Below are 13219 nucleotides of genomic sequence, written 5' to 3' on the forward strand. Positions count from 1 at the left end.
TCTTCTTCTTTTTCTTCTTCTTCTTCTTCTTCTTCTTCTTCTTTTTCTACAAAAGACATGATATAACAGAGGCTGATTTTAATACCGCAGGGGTCTTATGGAGATGTGATTTACATCATAAATCACTTTCATGGTCAATACCATCAAGTTCGATAAACACCACCTTTGTCACCAATGCAGAAATGCTTCATTATGGAAGCACGTATCAGGGTACAGGCTATAAACACTTTCCTATTCATGATCTTGTCCCTTTTCGGTTTCAGGGATTTTCATGGATTCTTCCAGGCAAGGCAGTTTTATTTATACAGCACATTACAAGAAAAAAACTCAATGTGCTTTAAATTAGAAAGCACACAGCAGCGAATAACAAAAGAATAAAAAAAATATGTTACACTTAAAAACATTCAGCTATTTCATTCCAAAGGTGTTATATACTGTATTGAGTTGGGATCTGGAGACAAAACAACAGCCATTGTCGGGTTTCACCATGCGGTATTCACATATGCTTTCAGACAATGCCCAATTGATTCTAGCCGATAGAATGTATGGGAACAAATCTTGAGTGGTGGAAAATAGCAAGGAACATTTACTCATTTACTTAATATTGTACTTGATTACAATTTTTGGTTACTTGACTTGAGTATTTCTGCTTAGCTACAATTCAGAGACAAATTTTACACTTTTTATTCCACTACATTTATTTGAAACTCACTTCAGTACTATCTCTGCATGTTTAGTTGAATAACGTTTTCAACAAATAAATGATCATGTATTATTAGGTCAAAGATAAGACTATTTTATCCCCTGGGGGAAATTCATGAAGGTACTCAGCAGTAGGTAAAGTAATTCAAATTAGACCCACCTTCACCAAGATTAAAATTATGTACACGTTATTATGTTCTAATATTATGATATACATTATTCTGAAAGGGTCCATTCTGCATGAGCAGTACTTTTACTTGAGACGCTTTAAATACTTGTTGTACCTTTACTCGACAAGTAAAAGCATTACTTTTACTTGTATAGTATACTTGTAGCAGAGTATTTCTACATTGTGAGTTTGCTGACTACCATCACTGGAAAACTTATTTAAGAAATACCATGCTGAATATTCCTCCTTTTCTCTGGCAAATTACGTATTTATGTCTTCTAAGTATTTGAATGTTTGGACAAAAATCACAGCTCACTATCTTCTCGATCCTGCTTTGATTCCTCCATAAAGCTTAGTGCTGTCTCATTTGACACAATGGGTTGTCGCCCGTCATTCTTCTGGAGTTGCGTAATTATTTTGGAGTAAACGGAGGGTGTGTTAAAAATCTGTCCACATGCATACGTGGCTGCGTGTGTGCATCGGTGACACAGACAAACAAAGGTTTGGTTAGAGTAGGTGTAGGTGTAGGTGTACGTGAGTCATGTTCATCTTTCACCACTTGTTGCTTGTTTCATCTTTGGTGCCGCTGGCACTGAGCTACTCTTTCTACCCACCAACATGCTACACCAAGGTGCTGAGCATGGCACGAGAGCTCACCCAGTGGGCTGCAGATTTGAAGAGGGACCCTGAAACTGTAAGTTAGCTGCTTTGTTGCAACCATTATAGATATTATAGATTTTTTATGCAACACTATATATATATATATATATATATATATATATTTTTTTTTTTTAAATGGTATAGATACATACAGTATGTTGTTTATCTAGTGTGTTTTTATATATTGTACTAAGGTCCACATTGGACATAATAGTTATTTTATTCCTTCATGTATTATCTAGATACAGATATGCAAGAATTTAGTTTTATTCCATCAAATCAAAACATTGTGGGTTAACTATAAACACACATAGTAAGGTTTCATTTAGTACTAATGTGAGACACCTGGGATTTCTCAGAGTAGGGATGGGTGTTTAAACATTTGATTATCCTGCAAATGTTGCATTTTTAAAACTTAATTTTCTTCTTTGGATCTAGAGTTACTGCATGGCACACATGCCGGATCTCTATCTTGATGTCCATGTGAGTATGGCTTCAAATTCCCCACTATTGTAACAAAAAAAGCTACTTATTTACACTAGATTGGATTTGTTATTATTGTTCCTAATTGGCGTATGGAAATGTACATATTTGAAAAGTAACCAGGGTCCAAATTCCAGATACTTTTGTTCAATGTTTATCTTTCTCAGTCTATTTTCTGCACTAACATCTGTGGAATTTTGACTGAAAACCTCAGCTGTAAATCATGCACAGGCCCACTAATTGCTACTCATGCCGAACGCAGAATGCCTGTGTGATGTACAAAATGAGGACCTACATCTCCCTGGTGGAAGGCCTGCGAGATCGCCGCTGCGCCTACACCAGAGAAGTGAGAAAGCTGGGTGTCACTCTGAGACAGCTCTTCATCTTCATGTCAGAGAAATGTCACGGGGTAAGACAAGACCAAACGTCTAGATACAGTACATGTAACACAGTGAGACTCAAGTAGCGCCATAAAGTTGTAAATATTTGTACCATAAAGCAATTAAGTAAAATTAAATCTGGTAGGACACAAAGTAAAGCCCAGTGAAACATCTGCTGTCTTTTTTCATTGGGACAGTACCATTCTCGCGGTGGCTGCAGAGGTTAAAGGCTCTTATATGCATTGCTTTATTTTGATCCTTGGAAATTATGCTAATGTATCAAAATGAATATGTTAAAGATTAATTTATGTAAAAGAAAATACCTTTACATTAAATCAGATTTCACAGAAATTATTTTTTGTACATTATATACATTTTTAGTGAAGTACAAAATGTGCTTTTTCTTTGAATAGAGAAAGTAAAAGTTGTTATACTGTAAAATGGCCAATTATTATTCCTTTGTTCCCCATCTTGTTTTCTTCCACTGTACCTACATTGAAGTACCAGTAACCGGTATTTATTTTATTGGTATTTCAGATAAATGAAAGAACGGTAAATAAATGTATATTTTTAAGACCCATATTACTGATCACCTAGCTATATCCACTGTGTATCCACATGAAACAGAAAAGGGAAAAATTATGAAATGCATTCAAAGTGAATGTCCGTTGATGGGTCATTTGACAGGATTAAACTGGGTTTATGATTATAAAAAAGACATTCAACTCTCTGTGGATGCTTGAGCCTTCTCTCCTGAAGTGTTGCTCTATGTCAGAACCGTGTTGGTCTGCGCTTGGTTTTCCAATACAGATTGACACGACACCTCTGTGCAGACCAGGCTACAATGTCTCAACAGAGGGTTAGGTGGGAAGTTACTTTAATTATGTTTATTTTGGTAAACTTAAACTACAGAATAATTTTTGACCTCTAATTAAGGTCAATTATACTGGAAATACAGTGTAAGTGTAAGAACACACATGTCATGTGAGGATTTTCTTTGGAGGATTTTTTATTTATGTCTGCAATTTCAATTCAGATAACAATGCATTTAACATGAATGCACATGGAACTGAGCTGCTAACAACATGGGAAATATCAATCCTGAATAAAGGTCTCATTCAAACGCACATGCTTTACCTAAAAACATCCACATTATCTTCATTTCTTTATAGGACTTGGTGTTCACGATCTATGACTGTGCTGCGCTGGAGCGCTATCCTGGATTCTGAGATTACATATACATATATATAACTATCTGATGGCAATAGAGTCCTCATTTGTGCATTAATTGAACATCTGCAATGGCCGGGAGAAACAAGACTGATGTAAAGTTTAAGTCTATGGTAACTAGGGCTTGTGTTACTAAAAATCTACTTTAATCGTCTGTTTTCTGACTATAATGAGGTTTATTGTCACTAATTATCACATCTTATGGAATATGACTGAGTAAACATTCCATGTAATAAACTTAATTAAAACGCCTTTTGTTATTCTTATTTTATAGGATGTGTACAAGTGGACTTCAAGATCTTTGGTCATTCACCACACATAATAAACAATATTTTGGACACAACTAGTGCTCTACAAAAAACAACAATGTAATTTATTGCATCCAAAAAATTATAAATGCAAGTGCACACAATGCATATCTTACTTCTTCTAACAATATATTTAATTTACTTGATTTTATTACTTAAATGTGTGTGTGTGTGTGTGTGTGTGTGTGTGTGTGTGTGTGTGTGTGTGTGTGTGTGTATTTTTTACAGCAGACATTTTGACTTGTGATGGTAGGACAAGCACATAATTGTCACCAACACAACAACATTAGCAATTCAAATGTCCCAGTAGGTCATGATAGTTTGACAAATGAGCATCGACACTGAAGCAGCTAAATGGGGTTTAGCCATCATTAATTGTATTATTTCCACCTGGGATATACCTCCTGTGACATGCCAAAAGGTTTTCAGTGACAACAGATATATTGTTGTGAAATTCTGGATGTTTCTTAGTCGTCATCGTCCATCATTTATTGTTGTGTGAAAGGATCAAAACGACTTAAAGTCAACAGGCACTTCAGCGATCTCAGAGGGAGAGAAAGTGCATCAAGTTAAGATGCTGGAGCTTAATTAAGTTTTCTAATCATGAGAGCTGTACAAAGTACACACATATACAACACAGTGGTGACAAGTCATTAGTGTGAGGGGATTAGTAGGAACCTCTTTGGGCTTGTATGGGCTTGCATGAGCTTGTCTCTTCACCGTAGGTTCTTTGGGAATTAAAGGAGTAGTGATGAAGTCTCTCACCTTGTGTCGAGAATGCAAAGTAACGGAACATTTAACAAAGTGGTTGGTTTTCTCTACTTAAAGTAAAAAAACATCCTGAGACAGTAATAAAGCTGTTGTGTTTTCCAACTTATTAGAACAGCTGACTGCCACCAATGGGCCTCTCCATAATTGGTGATTTGGCAGCTAATTGTTTGGCTAATCTATCCATAGAACTCGGAGAGAAAATGACTTGTGCAAATTAGTTGGTGAATGAAGGTCAGTGAGTTTCATTCTAGAGTGCTTTATGCACTCTGAAGTAAAATGTTATCTGAAGTGTATTGACAAATATGCATATATACATCCTCCTTAAATTTCAGTATTAATTTGAATTTCATTTAATGACAACAATCATTGATACTGAGTACAATGGATCAATCAATCTTTAGAAAGTGGCTTCTCAGACTTCCTGCTCACGCATATTTTCCTCTTCCAACTGAGATTTATAACATGAAGTGTACATAAGACATGTCAAAAAAACTCTTAATCTTCTCCGGCTGTCCCCAATTCTATAACTTTTCTTGTGGTGTTAAAGGTGCCCTACCACATCAAACCGTTTTTACTTGCATTGTTTAAAATATGTTAGGTCTACACGTGTTTGTGTTATGTTGTGAATGTGAAAATGAACTGCTACCTCCTCTGTCAGCTCTAGCCACTGAAAAGAAATAAGCAGAGAAATCAGGCCAATTACAAAAGCTGGTCAGTCTGACGTCATGTTACCTGAGCTCATTACTATTCCTGAGCTCACCCATTTGCCCTTGGTATAGGATACTGATAGCCTGGCTCTCATTGACTAGCTGTTAGCCAATCAGAGTCAAGCAGCTTAGCATGTTGAATATTGATGAGAACTGGCACAAATCAAGCTGAGTCTTCCTGCAGGCTTTCTATACCACGCTAGAATGGCTTGAAACAAGGTAACCAAGGCATTTTTTCCACAAAAAATGTCACGGAGTGCATTATAGAACTTCAGACATTAACTCAAAGTAAGGAAATACGTGTAGCAGGGCACCTTTAAAACCCTGCTAACCTAACAAAAACAAAAACAGCACAAAAGAAGGGACAATTCCTCACACTGATTTATTTAGACTTAATGTTCAGATGTCGTTGCTGAGTTGTAGTTGTAGTGGAAGTTAGATGCTCAGCCTAAAGGCAAAAATGTACAAACACCAGACATAAAATAACGGTTAAAGGTCACAGCAGCACAGTGCACAACTTTTAATACCCAATACACTGAATGAAAGTGGATAAATCATACACCAATCATATTTAGCCTAGTTATCTGCACTTGTTAATCCTTTATTCAAACAGGTCATGCTACGCGTAGTTTAAAAGCATTAGACCAACAAACACAATTCTAGGACATAATGAACAGCCAGAACGCTGCTGTCATCACGCAAGTTATTAATTTCAAAATTGATTAATATGCTTTATTTTTTATTAATTAATTGTAATTAATTAAAAAAATCTATTCTATTTTCCCACAGTCCAAGGTGATGTCTTGATGTCATGCTTGTTTTTTCTTCTGACAAACAGTATAATACCCAATCATATTTAATTTGAAATGATACCAACCATGGAAGCGGCAAAACATGCCATCTAAGAAGTTAAGAATGAAGAATGTTTGGCATCTTTGCTTGATTAATCACTTAAACGATTACTCCGTTATGTCTGTCAACTCATTTCTTGTCAATCATTTTAGCACAAATAATATATTGATCGTGACTGCCTTGTCTTGAAGTCACCAGTTTACTGAGCAGAGTGTGCCACCAGAGGGCAATACAACACTGCCTGAACAGGTGAAGAGCAGGTTAGTTGAACCAGAACAACAGAGCAGGAAAAGTCAGATTATAATACTGATTGGGGGATTTTAAAATTTTCAGAAAACTAAACTTTAATAAAGTAACACCCAAAGTCTGAGTCTCTTCTTTGCGGTTTAATAAGAAAGCAAACCCATAACCATTATTATTAGACACGCAGTATGACGTAGAAGCACAGTAAACTGGGAGTACACTACGTTAATAACTGCATTCCACAGAGCTCTACCAGAAAGTAATGGCACAGCTGTTTAAATTGTCCGAGGACACGCCCACCATGAAGTCCTTGTACCTCATTAGTTCGAAAGTGACGACGACTCGTTCTTTGAAAGAAACTACATTTCCATGACGGCAGTGGGAGGGTTGTTGAGTAACAAGGTGGGGCGTTTTCGCAACAAGTTGCCCAGGCGGCGGCTGTCAGGCAGCCGTTTACTCCATCGTGTTTCCAGCGGCAGGTGGTCACCGCGCGTCCGGCATATAAAACGTAACCGCAGTTTGTGAATGGGATCATGAGCACAGAGCCTTCAGAGCACCTTGTTGTGATGGACGGAGTACAATAACTTCTCTGAACTTGCTATCTCTCCTTTGATTTTCTCTTGAACGCGGAAAGTAAAGATTGATAATTTGGTATTTGGTATTTGGTTTTTGACGGGCTGCGCGTCTTTGCGTGCCTTCTGATTTTTTTTTAATTTTTTTTTCAAGCTGAATGTTTGTGCATTATAAATAATGGCTTTCGCTAGATTCAGCAAAATACTCCGTCTGCCCGTTATTGAGATCAAAAAGAAAGTGAAGCAGTATGAGCACGTTCATCGGGACATCAATCCTAATGATTTATGGGAAATTATTGGCGAGCTGGGCGACGGTGCGTTTGGAAAGGTCTACAAGGTGAGTGATTTTAAAAATACGAGGCATCTGCAAACTGGCCATAAAAGTGTATTGATAGCCCGCACCCTGTTTGTAGTTCTTAAACTTTATTCGTAAGTTGCCCACCTGTCGCAAACTTCAGTAACAATCTGTTGTGTTAGAAAAGCTTAATGAATAGTTAAAGTGCTCTGCCATGTTTCCCCAAACTCACTTTCGTGTTTGTTTAGAATGGTTATATTGTAAATTATGAACTGCAGTTCATATTTCCGTTTCCTTTTTAAGTTTTGTGCAGCACGATAGAAACAACACTACATATCACTTAGCCCACTTTCTAGGCTATAGGTGTGAACAGCTTCCGATCTACTGTGGATGCTTCACCTTCCTAGCATTGCTGAGGTTATGACTAATATGTCAACTATGTGGTTGGTCCACTCAGGCAGTCACCAAACTGCACCTTTGGGTATCTTTGTGTGAAAGGTTTTACCTGTTTAGACAAATAACCATTCATAATACTGATGTTATTCAAGGATTCACATTCTCCCCCTTTTGATCCTTTTCATCCAGTTGTATTCCTTCAGTGAGTGCCTTATTGAAGTTACTTGTGTTCTCTCTTAAAGTCTTCATAGTTTTTGTATAAGAGACCACTGACTTAACTTGTGATTTCCTGCAAATTATCTCTGCAGTACGGGTTATAGAACAAATCTTGCTGTGAATCCAGTGTGAAGCAGCACAGTCACAGTGAAAGCACTCTTCATTAGTTCTGTCCACTCCTCTCCAACTTTAGCGGCAGCAGTAGCACTTTTGGCTCAAAGGCGTTATTTAATCAGGATCTGTTGGCTGGTCAGTCCCCTCTGTGGAGCATGGCACAGGCGCTCTGTGTATGCACTGCCGAGCAGAGCACAGTGAAAGTCTTTGACACAGCAGGGGCCTCAGTGGAAGAAGTGATGCCTTACCAGAGGTCTGCATGGAACAGAAAATGTAGTCTTTTTATTTTTAAAGCACTCCACCTTATTTAGGTATTTTGTTTTTACTGGACAGTATAGGCCATTGCGAGATGAGTCTCGGTTGAAAGGTGACTTGTTTGCACTAAAATGAAAATGAACTTGTTCAATCTTGCTGGTGTAGCAGCCACAGGTGAATTAAACCTAATGCAAGTTGGCCTGTAATGTATCTTTTGAGCAGAGCGAGCATGTGAAGAGTCATGTGGCTAGCAGAGAAAATAACACAAAAACACAAAGTGAAGCAACCAGTATACCATGAACACAAACAATGCTTTCAGTTTGCTTCTAACAAGCTGAGGGGCCGACTGAACACGAGGTGCTTTAAGTTTGAAGAAAGTTAGTTTGTAAATACACAGATTCCTTGAATTTTACTGTGCAGAGGCATACACTGTTCAAACCAAGGACAAACTAAAAGACACAGATGATTTGCGGCTCATTGTCGTGCTATCGTTCCACTTAAACTTTCTGACATGTTACTATGTGTCCCCACTATGTTTTCCCTTTCTTGTACAAATGACAAGCCTCTGCTTTGGCTTCTGTTTCCTCTCCTTGAGTGGGTTGGAGTAGGACAGCTCCACACCTGCATCTGTCAGATGGAGGGAAGGGAGGCAGAGTGGGAGCAGAGAATGGCCAAGAGAGGAAATCATGGGACTGCATCAAGGGACGACTTCCTCTAACAGCTCCCAAACCTCCCAAATCAGCTTGTCTGTGGGAGGGAGAGCTTCAAGTGGTGCATCGCACATGTTTTCCATTGTTAAAGTCTTTGATAGAGCAGGCCTGAGAGAGGGGGGGGCCTCAATGTCTCTGTCACATGTGAAATCAGCAGAAGAGCAATAGTGACTGTCTCTTCCATAAAAAGACAGTTTTAGTTTGTTTCATTTGCACTTGGCCAGGACCGCTGCTTGTTTCCGACATGTGTCTTTAAGATTAAGCACAGACCTCTTTAATTGTACAGTGTTGGTTGAGAGCACAGAGTACTCCTGTCAAACTGACTCTCTAAAGGTTATTGTTAGCATTGGGAGAACAACAACAACTCACTTTGTTGTGTAAGGGGAGTGTTAAGGACAAATCAAGCCATGAGCGTGTTTATATCGCATTAACACTGTGACAAGAGGATCTTGGCCATTTTATCTCCTCAGACTTGTAAAAGATATACACAATGTAAAATTGCTCTTAAACTGCTGGACATTCTTTTGATTTTGAAATGGTCACATGACAAAAAGCTAAAGGTCCCATAATATGGTGCTCTTTAAATATATATCTTTATATGGGCCTTAGTGGTCCCCTAATACCATATCTGAAGTCTCTTTCCCAAAATTCAGCCTTGGTGCAGAATTACAGCGACTAGAGCCAGTCCCACAATGAGCTTTCCTTGATATGTGCCATTTCTGAGTCTGTAGCTTTTGAAAAGGGGGGGCAAGGTGGAAGCTGGGGTTGTGGCCTTGAGCAAGTGCCACTTTGCTCATTTGAAAGCCATGATGTCTCTCTCACATGTGCGGGCCAAATTCTCTGAGCGGTCAAACCAGATAAAGGGGAGGTAACCTTGCCCATTATGAGCTCATAAGGTGCAAGATTCCAGATTGGCCTATCTGAGCTTTCATTTCTCAAAGGCAGAGCAGGATACCCAGGGCGCGGTTTACACCTATCGCCATTTCTAGCCACTGGGGGACCATAGGCAGGCTGAGGAAACTCCTATTAATGTTAAAAATGGGACCTTTGAGTACTGCTGGTTTACTGCGTGTTTGCATGGCCGCTTTGTACAAAAGTGGAAGTGTTTTTACCACACCTGCTTTTGTAAAGGTCTCTTCTTTACAGTAATGTATCGACCACTTTATGTTACTGAGCTAGCATTACTGGGAGGTCATATAGTCGCGATGAATATTTAGCTCAACCAGAAACTCATTCATATACAATAAGAGAATACGTTACAGACGCGTGGTTGCATTCCAAGTGTTTTTATACTGTAACTTAGCCTACTTTGGATGTATCATTAGCAAAACCAGATAACGTTGTCACTGTTTCATGAGCCAAAGCATTAAGAGTTTGTTGTAGCAACCAATGTAATAGTAGCTGCGATTTATATCGTGCATTTCAGTAAACCCAAGGTCACTTTACACAGCTACAGGGGGACAAGGGAAAAGAAAATAGAAAGCCAACACAATTACTGACTGAAAGGAATAAAATGTCTGCGCTAAATTGAAGGGAGTTGTAATTTGATGTCAGCTACTGATGTAAAACTACATTGCATATATTAAAGTTATTTTTTGAATGAAATAGACATTACATATCTGAGGGCCAATTCGCGGAGATTTTTGAATCATCTACGATCCTATAATTGTCTCTAGTGCTGGGCGGTATACCGGTTCACACCGAATACCGGTGTATAGTTTGGTTATGAATTTTTAATATACAGCCACACCAGTGTATTTGATTACATAACGTTCGGAACGCTTCGCTGCGCAACATTGTTTCAGACGGATCATTTTCAATGTTGTGCTTCTAACCACGCATGGTGCAACTGGAGGCGTGGTGAGGGTAAACAGGAGTGTTGTGGTGTTACATTACGGTGAAGATGGATAGGATGGACATTGAAAGTTCTGAAATCAAAGTTGCAGAACTAGTAGAACATGATGACACAGAAGAACTTGTGCCAAAGAGAGGAGCCGTGTCTGTTGTTTGGAGTTTTTTTGGTTTAAAAAAATCACGCTTACTTTACACAATGTAACATAACAAACGCAATAGCATTTCACCTACAGTCCTTGTACAGACCGTAGAGAAAAACGGATTCAGAACAATGATTTATAATACAATACTTTGGTGAACCATTCTCCGTGTAGGGTCTTCATTACCATCCGAAGTCTCTCTCATACTTAGTCATAACAAGAGAATGTCTCACTTCCTTTTCACCCAGTGTGTCATAGGATGTTTTCTACGCATTTCTGTCTATGCATGTTTGCACTTGTTGGACAGAGTGTCAGTGTGTGTGGAGTTTGGCTGCAACTGAAGCATGTAAACAGAGGAGTTGCATTGTTCCCTTCACTAATTAATGGGCCACGTGCCGCTTAGCACATTGCCCTGCTGCCGATGGTTATGGCTAAGGTTTCCATAGATACAAACAGGTTGTAAATGTATGCTCTGTCCAATTGCCATTGAGCGATTAAACCACTGTGCATCTTATCTCTCTGTTGGTCTGGGATATAAAAGACAGTGGACTTAAACTGCAGCAGAGGACTTGTTTGTGTAGTAAGCCACATACTGTAAAAGTATTGCATTACTCAAGATAAAATAAAGATAAAAATCAGATTAATCCCTTTGTTCGTTATGGACAGGATGGATTTGAAACCCAAATTTGTTTTTTTGGTTCTCGGGCCGTTGAAGATATTTACTACCGGGCTAGATTGACTTGCAATGACAGATGGTGGAATGAGTGAAAGGCTACAGGACTTCTAACATGATTACCCTCTTCAGACAAGTGAAAGAGAAACACACTTGGGTGTCATCAGTGAGGGGGAGGGGGACAGGTTGTAACATCCTCTTTGCACAGGAAAGCCACAATGTTTGTGGGAAATGCCACAGACTTAATACAGAATATGGCAGTGCCACGAAAAAGAGTGTGTTGAAGTTCCTTTAGTGGGATCATCGTCAGACTGGGTCTAATCTCAGGGACCAGCTGGGCCCACAGCAACTGATAGCAGCCCTGTTGAGTGGGCGTGGGCTCAGCATGCTGGGAGTCCTTGTGATGACTTAGCATTGGCTCGTTGTCATGGGCCTGTGACAAGCTGGTGGTGGAAGACTTCCATGAGCATTGTAACCTTGTCATTCATGTGTCTTTTGGATTTTGGATTTTTGGATCACTTTTAGACCATTGCACTGAATAATCTGGCATCTTGCAATACCTGTCTGATCTTGGTTTTAGCAGCACACTCTAACCAGGAGTGTGCAAACCCCTCCAATCTGTTGTTACTTGTTTTGCTTACTGTAAACTGTAGTCAGGATGTGGATCTCATCTGTCCTGGGATTCATGCTTTTGAGATATTGTGTAAGGTTTTGCATGAGTGACCTAAAGAAAAAGTGTAAACGGGTTATTTTCTTTCAAGGCTCTTTGTGGCACATCATTTCCTACCTCACTGACCTGCTTTGTACTTGGGGACGTTCACTTCAAGGTTTTGAATATGGGACATTTTGCAGTGCTGATCAAAACTTTCACATCCTGAAAAGACTCATTGCTCTATCTTGGGGATAGAGCAATGAGTCACAGAAGCCGCAGATGCATGCAATGCTTTCTTTGTCTCATTTTAAGGTTGGCGTTAGCCATAAGATGAGGTGTGAAGTTCACATTTTTATGCAAATCTCTATGAAGATTTAGTTACTTTATTGTACAATAGGTTTTAAATAAACCAAGATTAAAAGCGGAACTCTTTTAGTTGTAGTTAGTAGCACTGACAATTTCAACCCTTACCCTCAAAAACAGAACACTGATTAGGCCTATTCATGGATGCATTGCTTTTTTTTTTTTCTTTTTTTTTTTTTAAACAAAATTATTTTGTCAGTCCCTCCCCAAACCCCCATGTTGACATTTTAACTTTTTGCCGCTATAGGGATGATACATTTTACACTGTAATGTTTGTATTTTAGAAAAAAATGAAACAATTTGTTGTTGTTGTGGTATAAGCAAAGGCTTTGTTTCAAAGTAATATAGTATAAATGTTCTTTTCGTATACAAATTTTTATAATTTAGCAAAAAACACACTATGATTAAACAGGTTACCATGCTTTTCATAATCCTGTTAGTATGCAGTCACAACAATTGCTGCATTTTAATACA

At 38.7% G+C, this 13219-nt stretch overlaps 2 protein-coding genes across 2 annotated transcripts in view; both read left to right on the forward strand.

Moving 5' to 3' along the window:
• The first annotated feature begins 1325 nt into the window (after positions 1 to 1325).
• cytl1 (cytokine like 1) lies at positions 1326 to 3865 on the forward strand. Its single transcript, XM_032534540.1, has 4 exons — positions 1326 to 1565; positions 1970 to 2014; positions 2277 to 2423; positions 3567 to 3865. Exons 1-4 carry the CDS (start codon positions 1413 to 1415, stop codon positions 3621 to 3623), a joined length of 402 nt encoding a protein of 133 aa, XP_032390431.1. The 5' UTR covers positions 1326 to 1412; the 3' UTR covers positions 3624 to 3865.
• Positions 3866 to 6924: 3059 nt separating this feature from the next.
• The window catches only part of stk10 (serine/threonine kinase 10), a 44412-nt gene continuing 38117 nt past the window's right edge, over positions 6925 to 13219 (forward strand). The window contains exon 1 of the mRNA XM_032533688.1: positions 6925 to 7414. Coding sequence (XP_032389579.1) covers positions 7256 to 7414 — 159 coding nt within the window. The 5' untranslated portion in view covers positions 6925 to 7255. The remainder of the gene's footprint in view (positions 7415 to 13219) is intronic.

This window comes from Etheostoma spectabile, chromosome 13 (assembly GCF_008692095.1).
Source record: "Etheostoma spectabile isolate EspeVRDwgs_2016 chromosome 13, UIUC_Espe_1.0, whole genome shotgun sequence".
Classification (NCBI taxonomy): domain Eukaryota; kingdom Metazoa; phylum Chordata; class Actinopteri; order Perciformes; family Percidae; genus Etheostoma; species Etheostoma spectabile.

Excerpts from the sequence above, each read along its gene's own strand:
- cytl1 (XM_032534540.1), top strand. The coding sequence starts at position 1,413 with ATGTTCATCTTTCACCACTTGTTGCTTGTTTCATCTTTGGTGCCGCTG. Across the intron at positions 2,015-2,276 it reads ATCTCTATCTTGATGTCCAT|AATGCCTGTGTGATGTACAA; the intron begins GTGAGTATGGCT and ends TGCCGAACGCAG. Across the intron at positions 2,424-3,566 it reads TGTCAGAGAAATGTCACGGG|GACTTGGTGTTCACGATCTA; the intron begins GTAAGACAAGAC and ends ATTTCTTTATAG.